Source organism: Vespula pensylvanica, chromosome 22 (assembly GCF_014466175.1).
Source record: "Vespula pensylvanica isolate Volc-1 chromosome 22, ASM1446617v1, whole genome shotgun sequence".
NCBI lineage: Eukaryota > Metazoa > Arthropoda > Insecta > Hymenoptera > Vespidae > Vespula > Vespula pensylvanica.
This window is the reverse complement of record NC_057706.1, coordinates 3,408,558-3,424,171: the sequence shown is the minus strand read 5'-3', so window position 1 is coordinate 3,424,171 and position 15,614 is coordinate 3,408,558. Positions and strand designations below refer to the sequence as shown.

Here is a 15,614-nt window from a genome sequence, read left to right as displayed (position 1 = left end):
GCGCTTTTATTCCGCAAGGCAAACACGTTGTGCGCGAAACGCTTTTATAGAGAGACGCTGGGCGAAAAGTTGGACGAGAACGCCGATGTAAAAACACGAGAACGACCGATTGGAGAGATACAGAAAAAGAAAATCCTATAAAGTAAAGAGATTTTTTTGCTCGTTCCGTTGCGCCGTTGAAAGATCCAAAAACGCGAAGCTTTTAGAGTTTGTTGCAGCATTTCCTGTTTTCTTTTTTCTTTTTCTTTCTTCCGTTTCTTTTTCTTTTTCTTTCTTTTTTTTTGCAACGTGTTTACTCTATCCACGAACTTACACTCGGTATTTTTCGATTTTCGACGGTTAATCGAAATTTCGTGGAGAAACATCGAATATGACGTAAAGTCGATACTACTTTACTTCGAGGAGGAATTTCTCGCTTTTTTCAATAAATACTCGGCAGATTCAATGGGCACGCAGATATTTGTCGATTTTATAGTATCGAAAAAGTTAGTTCGCGTACACGTTATCCCGAGTTCGGTAAATATCGTCGTTTTATCGTCGTTCTAAAGGTCTGTCCGCTCGAGCGGACATCATTTTTCTGGACGTCGCTTCGAAAGTAAACAACACATTTACGTTTTGTAATCATCAAAGAACGCTTGTTAAGAAAATGACGAAGAAGGGAAGACGCCTTCGTTGAAAAGTGGCACGGCTAAAAAGTCTGAGATAGTAGATGGGTAGGATAGATTGCGATACGGTCGGATATAATCTCGGAAGATAAAACGGGGAACGGGGCGATACTTGGACCCAGAGATAATAATCGAATGCACGGAGAAACGAGAAATAAATATACCGTCGAGCCGGGGAAATTGCTCGGCAACGGACAATAACCGGAAATCGTTCGATTCATTCGCGCACGGGCACTCTGCTTTTCACGGCAGAATGCTCTGACCAGTTTTAAAGTCGATAATGAAACCCGCGCCCAGTCTCTTTTTCAGGAAAATCCGTTCGTGTACTGGCAGGAACATACCGGCGGTACACGGTATATACCTGTACGTGTTACACCACGGGTATAATGTATACCCGTGTACGTTGGGTCGTTCGCGCCGACAGCTCGTTATATGTAATTACATCGGCAGCAACGCGGTAGTTTAGTCGATGATCACCGCGGAGTAGGAGACACGTTCACACGTTTTTCCTCGGCGAAACGACACGGTTTTTCCATTTTTCGTCTCTCTTCTTTCAGGAACCGCGCGTTTCCACGTACCAGAGCGCAAACTCCATTATTTATGGTTTCTATAAATATTGGCTGAATCATTAGAGACGGTTCAGGGTTCACTGGAACGATGACGTCATTGGGTGAGACGTGGTTCAACAACTCGCAACGCACTCGTCGTCGCTCAAGTGCCTTTCGTCTCTCTCACTGGTCTTAACCGTCTTTCGCCTCTCTCTCTCTCTCTCTCTCTCTCTCTCTCCATCTTTCCTCCGTTGCTCCCACCACTTTGCTTTCGGTCTTTCGCACTCCCATCTTTTCCAACTTTTTTCCCTTCTTTGTCTTTGCTCCTTACGGCGTCTCCTTCGTACGTGCGAGCTCCGTGCGATGGCTAACTCGGCAAGAATGTTTATGGTTAAGCCAGATGTCTCGAGCTGGCATTGACGCATCGCCCTTTTTCTTCTCTCTCTCCAGTCTACTTTTCGTCGTCGAAAAACCGACGTCGAAGGCCGCGTCGGGCTGCGAGATTAAGAGGAATTAACCTAGCTTTCGTCGTGTCGACTAAACGCGCGACGAAGGAGGAGAAGAAAAAGGGAAGAAGAGAAATTATCAACGATAAGCTCGATTAGAGAGCAAACCGTGTAAAACGAGTCGAGGATATTTTTGTATCGACCTATTACTACGTACGTCCGCACCTATTGCTATATTTAATGAAAACGCACGTCTCTGTACCCGTACTACGCTCGTACTATACCCGTACTATATCCGTACTACCCAATGGGAGGATTAAATGGTGAAACACGTTCGCGTCCGTCTTGCGAGTAATGCGAACGGATGCCCAAAGGGGACGGCTTGGCAAGCATCTCGCTGTTTCTCCATTACGTCTGGAATTTGATTCGAGCTTGCAATAACATTCCGCCGAGCTGATATAAACCTCGACTTCCCTGACAGATCCAACCGCGACGAATATCGGCGGCGTAAGACGGTCGCGAGGAAATTAAAGACTTCCTCTTAATTCTATTCGGTTCGAAAATAAACTCCTTGCAATCGAATATACCCCTTTCTTTCGTCCTTCTTCCGGACCGGATCATGCGATACGATTGTACGAATCTTTTCCGATTCTCCTTTATCGAAGCGATCTTGTTGGACGACGACGACGACGACGACGACGACGACGACGACGACGACGAAGATAAAGAAAATAATAATCCGAAAAGAGAGAGTTATAATATCGGTTATTAAAAGGGATAAAAAGAGAAAATCCCTCGAGCGATACGTCCCATCGCCAACCGATAAACGGAAAACGGGAAGAGCAAGTCGATAAAAAATGCCACACGATCTATAGATTACGACAAATACAGGTTTATAGAACGAACAGGTGTGACTCTCTTCGCTGAGGAAAGTAGGCGATGCCGCGTTGGTAAATCAATCGCGTGATAGTAAATCGTCGCGTAGGATATTAATCTCGTGCCAGACCGAAGCGACCTGCCCGTAAAAGGGTCCAAAGAAGGAGAAAAGATGACTGAATCGAAACGAGCGACGCGTCGACTCTCCTCGACGACGACACGACTATAACGACTTTGAGCTATTCTTCGATTTCGTTTCGATAACGTCGGCTATGGGAAACAAAAGAAAAGAAAGCGACGGAAATTTGGTTTTGCGATGCACCGCACGTGTCCTTTCTAATCAAGAAATTACCGTAGACGCAGTAGGTTGTAAACATCGCTTCTCCTTCGTTCTATTAATACCGTACGACGAAGAGACCGACTTCGGGTTCGGCGAGTCCGGAGAATCGAAAGAAAAATAATCGCGATTTATTGAAATAACGCGCGAGATGAAAGAGAAGATACCCGTGAGTTTATTAATTTTATCCGCGCGATACGTTTATTATTTCGAAAAGATAGAAGAGGAGAACGTAAATCGCGCGCCTCTTTACGCGTCTCGAGATCAGAAGAATTTTTATTAAATCAAGAAACCGCGACGCGTTGAGACGCGATGACTTTTCTCCGATACAAAGTCTTCGGAAACGATGTCAAGCTGGACGACGAGAAGGATCTCGACGCGACCGAACGATTCGTCGTTTGATACCCCTCTAAATCGGCCGATACTCGTCTACCTAAGTACCTTACTAACGTCGCGTTCGAAAGGAGACCAATTAATTGGAAATACGGATGAAATACGAAGGAGATACAGCAACGGGGAGTCGATTGAAATAACTAACAAAGAACATCCCGAGGGATCTTTCTCGAAGGAGATAAATTCCATCTATTAGGTACGGAAAAGCTTAGGTATATCATATTTTAAGCAAGAAAGCAATATCTACGAAGTCGAGATGCCATTCCGATTCTCGTTTGTCTGCCACTGTCCAATATCGACGGAATATTTAACGAGCTAGCGAGCTCGAGGGAGGAGATTTTCTGCATGTCAGTCACGTGCCTTCCAACATCCGGTCATAGCTTCCTGCCGGTGCGCATCTCCTTCAGGATTGGCGCCTATTTTTGTATTTCGTTCGATCGTCCTCTCGGCCTCGTCGAGACGTACCAAACTCTCGGGGTACTTTCGATAACGATTCACCGGGAATACGAGCGACGTTTCGTTGGTACGTTCGCAACATGTCGGATCGTAAAAATATCGGCGTATACGTAATACCGATTTGTATCGAATTAATCGTGGTTGGCTCTGGTAATCCGGTTTTAATCAATTTCAATCTCGCCCCATCCCACGCGAGGAACAAGATTTTAACGTGTCCCCCACACGAATTCCACGACGCGAGCTAGGCGTGGTTTACCATTATCGTCGTAAACCTTTCCCTTCTCTAGATACGTCTACGACGTAGCATTCCGCTCGGTGACAATTGAAAGAAAAAGAAAAAAATGCTTGTTCACTTTTAAAGGTACATATTTGTATTATTCAAAGTCGCAGGAACGCGCGTCTGCGTATTCAAGCTTTTACGCGAAAGCCCCGTTGTATATAGGAAAGAACGAACACACCCTTTGTACTCTCCTCTTTGATAACCGCTTCGTCGTTAAGGTAAAATGGTTTATCTCGGCAGCACGCGGGGCATTTCGAGAGAAAAAGAAAAGAAGAAAAAAAGGAAAAAAGAAAAGAAAAAATGCACCGGTCGTCGTCTATCGCAATGACCCATATTTTTCGTTTCATACGCCGCTTTCGCATACGTTTACGTACGCCGCCGTGGCGATATCGTTTAACCTCCTATGTTATAAAACACGTTTATTGACTAAATATCGCTCGACGATAATGATGCTCCGCGCAACGAGGTCGTCTTTATTATATCGTTCGACAATCCGTATCGCTTCGCGGATTTTCTTAAAAATATGCGTATATTTAGAAATTATCGTTCTACCCAAGACTTCGTTTATGAATAGAGAGTATGTATTTGCCAAACGGGTCGAAACAAGAGTCGCGTTCAAACGTCGTAGCGCCAATTGTATTTTCAAATTGAAATCTGTCATGGCGGCTGATATTTATCAAATATCGCAGATCCGAACGATATACGACGCTCGTCGTTGCGTGTCGTTTCGCTCCCTTCTTTCTCCGTTGATCAAGGAAGAGTTTTCTTTGCCCTTAAATTACACGACCTTACGCGCAGAAACGTACCTTTTACGCGTTAAAATTGGACCGGAGAAAATGCCGGAGACGCGATATCGTAAAGAATCAGGGTGAAAGCATGACGAAAGGAAAAAAAAAGGAAAAAGGATTCGGTCGATGTCGCGTGTTACAAAATATAACGCACGTTCAACGTCGATGCCCAAATACGGCAAGGGATATAATCGACGGAGCACAACTTCGAGTTGGGTCTACGTACGTGCGTGCGTGCGTGCGTGCGTGCGTACGTACTTACGTACGTACGTACGTACGTAAGTAACTACGACAGGCAGATTGTGAAATTTTCTTACCTGATTTTCGAAACGTCTTCTTCGACTTTTCAACGATCTCCGATATCACCGTCAAGATCCTCTTGAATTTTCACTTTCGCGGGACAAAGCGATCCTCGAACGAACACTTTCGAATAGTCCTCGAATATCGATGACGAACCGAGCGTAAAAAATGCTTTAACGCGGTTGCAACAGATATCGCCATTTTCCAGGTACATTCGTAGACGCTATCGCGATCGTTGCGCCATCTTTGAAGACACGCGAAACTGTGAACCATAAGTTGGTATACTTTAAGAGCAATCATTTAAAATTAAAACGTTTCGTGGAGAAGGTTCGTTTTCGTCGGTGTAACTACGACAAACGATTTAATAATTTCTCACCTAAAAGCTTTGCCCCTACGATTCGACTCGACTCGACTCGATTCGATTCGATGCGATGCGATGCGACTCATTTCGAAACGATACTTTTCGTCGGCTCGACGGATAAAATCACGGTTGATCGGTATCCTCTCAGAACTCTCAAGTTTATCCGCGAAGTAAAAGTAAAGATGTAAATATTTACGAAACCAAATCTGTAAGAATAAATTTCTTGAAACAAATAAGACGATAGAGCCTCCTTTTGGAACGTTACCCGTACGCTACCTCGGGACGAACGTAACTCCATCCGCCATCTATCGGAACTATCCGCCAACGAGATGGCGTTGCTTTCTATCATCATGTCCCGCGCGCTTTCGTTACAGCCGGTGCGTGCCGTTTCCTGCCGTAGTCTATTTTGCGATCTTACTTCGAAGATATCGTTAAAAGTTGCGAAGATGGGCGTGACGGTGTAAGTTTATCGCATCTCACGAATGTCGTCTTTCACGTACCCTTTCTTATTTTGTATGTTTCCTTGTAAGGTTTATCGCGTTGCTTTATGTTATGTTTCGAGGTCTTAGAGGTTAGGTCGCCATAATATGTTTACGAAAATCGATTTTTTTAGAATTTAATATCGTTATAACTCGAGCGAATAATCGGTAGAACAATCTCGGCCTTTTCTATCCGATAAGATATCACGCCGATTTGATATAAATCGTAGCAAACGGTAACAAACTTTTCACTTGCGTTCTCAGCCTGCAGCAATTTCCGATGACGGAAAACAGAACAGGTCCGCAGACGATAGAGTTTCTGACGAAAAGAATAGTTGCCCTTGGAGCCGTACAATCTGGACAATTTCTCGTCGATTGTGAAACTTACATGTCGGTTCCGCAATTGGGTGAGTCTTACCTTTTACATTATATTCCAACTTTTCGAATTCAACCGATTACCCGCCAAATATTTCGGACAATGTAGTACAAATTGTAACGTCCAGATGGCCGTGCGGGAATAAAACGTTGTACGTTTATTAATTACATTTCAAAGCTGAAAAAGGACTGATTATAAATATCATCGACAAAAAAATTAATTGTTAACGCGATACGTACTACGTTCTATTTAAGCAACGAGTCAACGCCGATGTTTCTTGAATTAGCAAAAAATCCGTATAAAAAAAAAAGAAAAAAAAAAGAAAAGAAAAAACCGTAAAGTGGCAATAGGATTGGAGACTTTAAGATATATTTTCATATATATTTACACTGCACACTCTGCATATCGCACGTTAGTTACGTTGAACATTCAAAATCTAATGTCCGATATTGGAATATTTCTGACAAGGCACTTTTACCGTCGTCGTATCTGATCGAACGCTCGTATACGAAATATGAACTTTCCTTCGTTAGAATTAGGATTTTCAGGTGATAATCGATCGAGCGAACAAAATTGGGATACATGCTGTTATCTACGACCTTTACAACGGGAACATTTTATCGGTAATAATTAAGGATAAGTGCGACTGATTAGGAAAATCGTTTCTGTTACGTTAAATTGTCGTTTGTCAAGGTTAAAGAAAAAGAAGATAATGTGTTTTATCGGTTATGTTTGTTTCTTCTTATTTTGGCATTTATAATATGTGTATATGATTTCTCTATAGAAACACGTAATATCTTGGTTCCACTTGGTTAGCGATCGTATATCCAGCTTTATCATTCAATAACGAAATTAATGATCTTTTAGAGAATCTTTCTAACTAAACTCTCGCTTAAGTACATGTTTTATACGTAACATAGATAAACGCATATCTTTTACCGTACCGATGTTAGAAGCGTCTCCGACGTTCGGCAATATCAACGATTATTTTCTTTTCTCTCAATACAATTGTTCTCTCTCTCTCTCTCTCTCTCTCTCTCTCTCTCTCTCTCTCTCTCTTTTCATTTTCATTTTTTGCGTAAAATACGATTAGCTCCCAAGTCGACGACCAATCCTTAAATTTCCGATTGAATCGAATTTATTTCTTAGTTCTAGTAATACCGATGCCACCATCCCTTTCTTCCTTAAACTCCAACGAGATTTTAATAACATTCGAAATCAACAATTGTTTCTAAAAGTGTGTAGAAAACGAAAGAAAAAAGTCATCGATCGAGGACGCCATCGTTCGAAAAAGAATCAGCCACGCGTTAAAGACATCTTCTAATTCGATGATCGGAGTTAAAGCTCGCTTATGCTTCGAATGCTCGCACACAGTCTTATTTTCATCGAGTGTGTGTGTTGTGTGTGTGTGTTCGTGTCGCAACCTTTCACTGTGATATTCCTGTGTTTTCTTTTATCCTTTTCTCGTAGATTAAATACTCTATCGAGGTACAAACAAACTACACCTAGGCGTCATTACAAAAATATTAAATCTAGCAAGCGAAGCTACCCTTTTTGAAGTAGGATTTTGTATATATATATTTTTTTCATTGTTTTGGAAAATACCTTGTCGGACATTTCTTTTCTTTTTTTTTTCTTCTTTTGTTTTTTTTTCTTTGTCTTTGACAGCTCATAGATGCGTAAATTTATATATTTATATGTATATGTATGTATATAATCACGTATATGTGTCTGACGGCCAGCGCTCTTTCTCTCTAATGTTTATTGTCGATTATTTCTCTGAATCTCTGTTATCTTATTGTCACCGAGTTACTTTTGCTCGTACGGAATCGCTCTCTCTCTCTTTCTCTCTCTCTCTCTCTCTCTCTCTCTCTCTCTCTCTCTCTCTCTCTCTCTCTCTCTCTCTCTCTCTCTCTCTCTCTCTCTCTCTATTTCGAGCTAATCTCGTCGCAAAGACGTTTCGAGTTTTAGAATACGCTCGAGTAACGCGCGATCGTTTGTATAGCTTGTTTCTTCTATCCGATAAGCTAGTCTTCGGCACCTATTTCGATTATTCGATAGCGTGCATTTTCAAGCGAGTTTCATTGCTAGAAAGTGACTTGCAAATAACGTCGTTACCTTTACGGCGCGTATATATGACGTGTCGTGTGTGTATATACGTATGTATGCATGTATAATACATAAATGGATGCGTACAAAGGGGCGTGAAACTTGATACGACGCCTATAATATCCTCGACTAATTTACATTCTCTATGTGTGCGGTAATACGACGCTTTGTTTCCGATTCGAACTCTATCGTACCGCCAAGAGTATTACAATAAACCTTCAATTCACGAAAGTGCACAGTGCAGATATATTTTATGTATAATTATATATGTCGCATGTACTATGTATGTCGTATGTGTGTGATATATATATATATATTTTTTTCATTTTTTTTCTTTTCTTTTCGTTTCTTCCTTTATCAGGCTCGACGTTGACTACGGGAAAGAAACGACAATAATACTCGCTTTAGATTACGCAATAGTCACTCCAAGTCCGCAAATTGTGCCTTTGGCACGAATAAGAATTATTATTGGTACGGCGCAAAGAATACTAAAGAACGGGATGGTCGAAAATCTGTATGTACACACTGTATGTATAGATCTCTAAAGTCGATTCTCTTAAGCTACGCGTGCACTCGTTTAACGAGCATTGCACTTGCGCTATATCTTAATCGTAGAAATTTTATTCGATACTACGTCCAAGCCCTTCAACATCGTAGGATATTAATACAGGTTTCTTTTGTCTTTTCTTACCCCTTAAGTACACAGTGATTTAACACCCTGCAAATTTTACTTTGACAAGATATGTTTGCCCGAGAGATCATTCTTTTCTTTTCTTTTTTAAGATACACGTGAATTTTTTCAATCGATTATATAACATTTTCTTCGCATTCCACTCGATCGAGAGAGACAGAGAGAAAGTCACTCTTGATCGAGGGCAATTTCTTTCCCGATGAGCTAGCGATATGTCTTTGCTTCGAGTTATTCACTGTGCCTGCACCGGTCAGACAAGACGCGCCCAATGGATCTCAAAATCGTTCGAGATCGATTCGAACGGTTTTGCAATTGCACGGACGCAACCCTTTATAGAAATCTTATTGTTCAAAGCTTCGGATCGATCCGAGCTTTGTCTACAAAAGCACCGCTAGTATATCATTTCCGATAGGTATTTTTATCGATTAGTTTAAGTACGCGAAATCGTAATACGCGCCTCACAGACTTCCATTTCGTTAGAATATTGGATATGGCAAGGATATGACTTATATACTTGGATATACATAGATATAAATGATTACGGAAGTATAAGAAGTTTTTTACTCGACGACCGCAAGGAGAAAGACAACGCGATATATTCTATCGTGTCCGACGAGTGAATAAGGAAACATCGAAATCCTTTTTCCTTATCTTTACCTTTCTTCATTTCTTTATATCTTCTTTACATCTTCTCTCTCGCAGAACAACGAAATATCTTTCCCCGTTTCGAAGACTAGGCCTTTGATCACGATCGCAGACTCTTCTGCGTAACACAACGTCGGTCGTATATTGAAAATCCTTTTTCGCGACGTTTCAGCGGCTAATATTGTTTTCCTTTTTTTCTTTTCTTTTTTTTTTGTATTCTTTTTTCTACAGACTATATAAAAATATCAAATACAGATACAGATTTTCTTTCTAACCCTCATCTCACGTTAATCTCTCGCGAGACGGAGAACGGAAGGTTGTGTTCACATTGCACGAATCCTTAGTTTCGATTTGACAAAATCTTATAAAAATATTATATCGTTAAATGGCAGCTAAACGTAGGTAGACTTTTAGAAGAAAGTAAACATTAGGCTTATCAACTCTCTCTCTCTCTCTCTCTCTCTCTCTCTCTCGCTCTCTCTCTCTCTCTCTCTCGCTCTCTATCTAAATGCAATGGAAATTACAGCTGAAGAATAAATCGTATATACCTACGTACGTATGTTCTCGAATATATACGCAGTACTTTACAAAATTTTATTCTTCGAGTTCTAAACCTAGAGATCAAACGAATTTGGCAACGATCGATATATGTGTGTATATGTATCATATACTTATGTATATATTGTCGATAAATTTTGTTTACTTGTTGCTCCCACACTCGTGCGAATACGTATGTACATGCGTGGGTAAATATTGGATACGTTATATACAATACTCCGATATGCGATATAGATGTAAGAAAGATAATAAGTATGCGCGTGTGTATACAGACGTATCTATCTACAGATATTGTCGTAATTAAGTCATTGACTCGCAGATCGAGTCACGAGGATGAGACCAGAGCCATTTATTATTCCCTTCTTCTTCGATAATAACGCGTGCCCTTTTGCACCTTAGTAATTAACATATATTTTCTCTAGTAAAGCCAGGCAACGCGAGTACGTAGCTCAGGTCTCCTCTCTGGTAAAAATTGATTGTAAATAGAAAGATTCTTATAATCGGCTACGAATCGTCCGATTATATTGGAACAAAAATACGAAATTTTTTGCGAGTCCTACGTATCCTAATTATCGATCTAATCCTTTTATTTTTTTGTTTTCTCTTTTAGTCTATCCATAGATTCCGTCTCGGAAGAATCTCTTCGCAAATCGCGCGATTCGTCGAATTTATTTCTTAACAATAATCACCTCTAAATCATCTCTATTCTTTATATACATTATTCGCGTATGTGTTTACAAATATACACGTAGTAGGTACACGAGATTTTTAAGTATTATCGTCTCGGCATAATATTGTCGCGTTTTTCGAGGAAGGCACGATGCATGGAAGTTCTGCCTTTTGTTTTAGCGCAAATCTCTTTAGGTGTGTGTGTGTGTGTGTGTGTGTGTGTGTGTATCTATCTACATGTATAGTACGTATATCTTTCGGTTTTTCGTTCCGCACGTACGTTCGTCTCGTAATAAAAAAAGAAAAAAGAAAAATGCGTATACCGCAACTATCGAGTCCAAAGAAAATTGCTAAACGTTTGAAAAAGGGGTTGAAAATAAAGTTCAGCCCGATATGGTAGTAATTATCTTTAAGCGTTCTCGCGAATCTTTCGCTCGTCTCGAAGGAACTTGAGACTCGTTTCGAGTAATTTAGAGAAGCTCCTCGCAGAGCAAACGTCGAATGAAAATAAGAAATATTTTATCTTTGTATTTTCTCGGAGCTTCTCGTTCGCAGTCCCTGTGAAATGATCACAAATAACATGTCTTGTAATAAATAAAAGCTACGGTGTCCTTTCCAAAGGTTCTACACTCTCTCTCGTAGTGCACCTGTCCCGGCTCGTAACGGCCTCCCCGAGGATATCTTTCCATCCTCGCTAAATTTCTACAAAACTTCAAATAGTCGTCCTCGGGCAAAGGATCCACCGGGGGGTCTCGTAGTCTTCTCTGACGATAAACGTCGGCCGGTCTGTCATCCCTCGAACGCGTTCTCGTTTTCGGGAAGGAGGCCACGGTTGAATTTCCTATTCTCTCCTCGACCTCGAAATCCGTTAAATCCTGGAGACTCTTCGGGTATCCGCGTAGCTCCTCCAGGGAGTTATAAGGTTGATCCTTGAAATTAATGGTCCTGCTACGCCTCGGCAGAGTGGAACAGTACGGTCTTTCGTCTCTCTGGTAACCGATGCCATTTCTCAGGATCGGCTTAGCACCGTTTACGTTTCTCGATGGGTCTTTCCAAGCGTCGGACCGATCATCGTACTCTTCCTCGCGATAGTTACGTCTTTTCGGTCTACGAGCCAACTGCATCTCGGAGGTGTAACGTACGCGATCGTTCGGCTTTGATTCTCTCGAAACTAATGTCTCCCCGCGATCGTTATTATCAACGCTCGTTATTCCGTCGTAATATCGATCTTGCTCGTAGATTCTCGTTTTACCATAAACTCCTTTCTTTATGTCCCCATTGACTTTGCTCGAGGAGAGAACGTTGTTCGGGTAACGAGTAGTTTCGTAGAGGCTTTGCCTTTGAACCGGCGGTAGAAATCCACGTGATTGCATAAAGTTCTCCACGTTTTTCCCTATCCTGTTGGTTTTCTCGGCGAATATGCCACAGTACTCGGACAAGGAACGATGACTCCCTCTGGTTATTCCACGGGCAGAGTTACTAGTCATCGATGGCCCGGCCGAAGGTAGAGCAACTTGATCGGCGCTGTATATTTCTCGAGGATCGTGCTCATTCGGATAAGCACCGCTCGGTAAAGGCTTGCTCGCCTTTTCGAGATTCGACAGACCTCCCGTCAAGGAGGCCTTATACTACCGTGCCTGTGCGTAGTCCGGATTCATCTCGTCCAACTGTTTGCCCTTCGTCTCGGGCACGCAATAGACGACGAAACAAAGTCCGCAGACGGCCATTGCTGCGTAGAACCAAAAGGCTCCGTGTAATCCGAGAACCTGACGACAACGAAATGATAGAAGAACTTGAAGAAAGGAAGAAATTTCTTGTTCTATTTTCTAAGCTTAGAGTCCAACGGGACGAGACTTTGAGTTTATTGGTAAAAAAAAAAAAAAAAAAAAAAAAAAAAAAACAATTAAATAACAAATGAAAAATCGACTCACTTGCTGAAAATCCATAAAGAGTTTGATGCCGCAGAAGGCGCAAAAGTAGCTGAAGCTGGTACTGATGCTAGAGCCGATACCGCGATACTCCAGCGGGAAAAGTTCACCAATCAATAGCCAGGAAATTGGCGATATGCCCAGGGCTAGGGCGGTCGTGAAGACCAGTACACAGAGCAACGGTATCCAGTCGTGTTCGCCGGTAGGTACCGCGGAATCGGAGTAGCCCAGATTTTGGGTTTGGGACACGTAATAGGCGTAACTACCAAAACCGGCCAACGCTAACGACATGAGAACGGTACTGGCAATCAGGAGCGGTAATCTGCCTACTATGTCGATTAGGAAACCCGACAACAAGGATGCCAATAATTGGACGAAACCGATCGCTATTGTTGCTCCGTGAGGATTCATTCCACCCAATGTCTGACGAAATATGATGACGGCGTAGTAATTGAACGCATTTGCTCCGGAAAATCTTTGAAAGAACATCAGTCCGCAAGTTATGGCGATCGGCTTGTAAAGTCGTGGCGTCAGCATGCTGCTCTTTAGCGTCAGTCCGTATTGCTTCGCTCTGGACGCCAGTATGTTCGTCTTGATCACCTGAAAAACGTATTCTCGTATATATTTTATAAATATGACATTTCGACGTAACGCTTTTTCTTTCTTTTTTTTTTTTTCCAGATATGATCCGTCCTAAAGCAGCTTATTTTTCCATAGGTGTTTATTATTTGATACTCTTGTGTATCGTGTACGAGCGTTAACAGGCCGATGAGAGAGCTTTTAAAGATCTCATTTACCTTTGTGATAATCGATGTAAAAAAGATTGGAAAAGGCACCTGTAGCTCGTGTCTTATGTCCACTTGTTCGCCTCGTAACCACTGCAAGCTGCTCGCTGCCTCCTCGTCCTTTCCATTCAAAACGAGATACGATGGTGTTTCGGGTATAAAGAGCGTTCCCAAAAAGAGCATCGACGGTGCGACGGCCACCAAGAGTGCACTCTGTCGCCAATTCAAATACGTTCCGGCTATGTAAGAGAGCAAGACGCCGACGTGACCCAGCACCTTTAACATCGCCGAAAGGCACCCTCTGATGCCTGGCATTGAGATTTCCGAAATGTATACCTAAAAACGAACAAACAGGAACGTCGTGTTTTACAGTTCTTTTTCTTTTTCTTTTTTTACAGTATGACGTGTCGTAAACCACGTTTTAAAGGAACGATCGTACTCATTTTTATTTGACTAAGATCGTAAAGATATCGCAATTGAAAAGAAGCTTTTACAAAGTAGAATCGTTGTTCGACAGTTTAAAGAACATTCGTAAAATCGTCGGATTTTATTAGATCACTTACTTGGGCGACCATAGTAATAACGGAACAAAACAGTCCACCGAGGAAACTCGTGCAATAGACGACTTCTACGCAAGGTGCGACACCCGTAAGTATCCATGCGGCAGCCAAGGGTAAGGACGTAACACGTAGGGCTACGCGTCGGCCTCTCCTCATTATCCAATTACCGATCATGGCGCCGCACCAAGCGCCCAACATCGACAAGGATGCGACCCATGAGGCCTCCTGCGTCGTCACCGAGAAAACCGCCCTGCGAAAGGTCGACAAAATATTAGCTCCTTGGGTGGATCGAACGACAATTTATTCGAGCAAAACGCTTAAAATACCCTAGCATTAAAAATTCGCTTCTAATACCGATCTATATATCGCTAGTTTTCTTCGTTCCATCGGGAATTACTTCGACGTGGGAGGTAAACTTTCGAAACGAGCATCAAAGACCTGTCCGATTCCTTCCCGTAAGGTTCGCTTAAAAGCGCGAATGAAACTCGGTAAGAGCTCCATTTCCGATGGGAAAATAGGGAAATTTGTTGATTCTGAGGATCGAATCGAGCACGGGTACGCGTGTCCTACGCGTACATGAATGCGCCATTAAGTGCACAAGTGACAGCGCCAGTCAAGCTGATATTTATGCCAATAACACACGGCGAATACGACCCATCGGATTCGTCTGTATACGTGTACGTTACGTACGTACGCACGCACTTATATATCGCACGTTTATATTTTCTTGCTTCCGCTTTATGATTTTTCGACAATTCTCCTAGACAAGTATCAAACGGATTTCGATTAAAATGACTCGGTTGAAGAAAGTATCGGCGCCTTTCTACTCCTTTCGCGTTTCTTTGGCAAAGATCTATATTTAGTAAAAGTAGGGCGAGTGTTTCTGAGAAGCTTCTTCTCTATGGACGACGTCCGTATAGAGATGCCCCGATGTCGATCTTTCGTAATGCGTTCGCGGAAAATCTTCCAAGGTAGATAGAATTATATCACGAATCTCATTTGCAGTCGGAACGTAGCGGCGTACCTTCGATCGTTTCAGGATAGAATGAATGGGAAAGAGAGTTGCACTTTTGAAGATAAAAAAGGAAAGTAAAGGAAAATACGTCTTCTTTCTCCCCGAGATAAATAGATGCGTACGTAGTAATGTATTACTAGCTGCGATAAGATGTTTATCGCGATATAATCGACTTTCTAAAACGCTCCTCTTTCGGATATCTCTTTGTCAGCGTCGAGAATAATGTGTAGAGGGTGGAGCCGGCGGATAGCCGAGCACGATAAATAATAGCGTTGCAGATGCGACAGCAAGGATGTGCCGGGTCATACTCTTTGAATCTGTGTCGCATTCTTATGATAATGCTCCTTTA

At 42.1% G+C, this 15,614-nt stretch overlaps 3 protein-coding genes across 13 annotated transcripts in view; 1 reads left to right on the top strand and 2 right to left on the bottom strand.

Annotated features, from left to right (window-relative positions):
* Window positions 1-5,278, bottom strand: part of LOC122636479 (dystroglycan-like) — a 50,569-nt gene extending 45,291 nt beyond the window's left edge. The window contains exon 1 of the mRNA XM_043827714.1: window positions 5,107-5,278. The gene's annotated coding sequence lies outside the window, so the exon portion shown is untranslated. The remainder of the gene's footprint in view (window positions 1-5,106) is intronic.
* LOC122636488 (mediator of RNA polymerase II transcription subunit 20) overlaps window positions 1-15,614 on the top strand; it is an 89,237-nt gene that overhangs the window by 19,643 nt on the left and 53,980 nt on the right. Inside the window, exons 1-2 of one of the 3 annotated variants that reach the window (XM_043827741.1) lie at window positions 5,785-5,910; window positions 6,194-6,336. In XM_043827741.1, the coding sequence (XP_043683676.1) occupies window positions 5,801-5,910; window positions 6,194-6,336 (253 nt within the window). In that variant the 5' untranslated portion in view covers window positions 5,785-5,800. Of the gene's footprint in view, window positions 1-5,784; window positions 5,911-5,945; window positions 5,964-6,193; window positions 6,337-15,614 lie in introns of those variants that run through there. The other 2 variants (XM_043827742.1, XM_043827743.1) reach the window with 2 other exon arrangements.
* Window positions 8,516-15,614, bottom strand: part of LOC122636484 (facilitated trehalose transporter Tret1-2 homolog) — a 51,707-nt gene continuing 44,608 nt past the window's right edge. For all 9 annotated transcript variants that reach the window (XM_043827730.1, XM_043827729.1, XM_043827725.1 and 6 more), the window contains 4 exons: window positions 14,254-14,500; window positions 13,742-14,026; window positions 12,909-13,505; window positions 8,516-12,743 (listed from right to left, as the gene is read on the bottom strand). In XM_043827730.1, coding sequence (XP_043683665.1) covers window positions 12,606-12,743; window positions 12,909-13,505; window positions 13,742-14,026; window positions 14,254-14,500 — 1,267 coding nt within the window. In that variant the 3' untranslated portion in view covers window positions 8,516-12,605. The remainder of the gene's footprint in view (window positions 12,744-12,908; window positions 13,506-13,741; window positions 14,027-14,253; window positions 14,501-15,614) is intronic.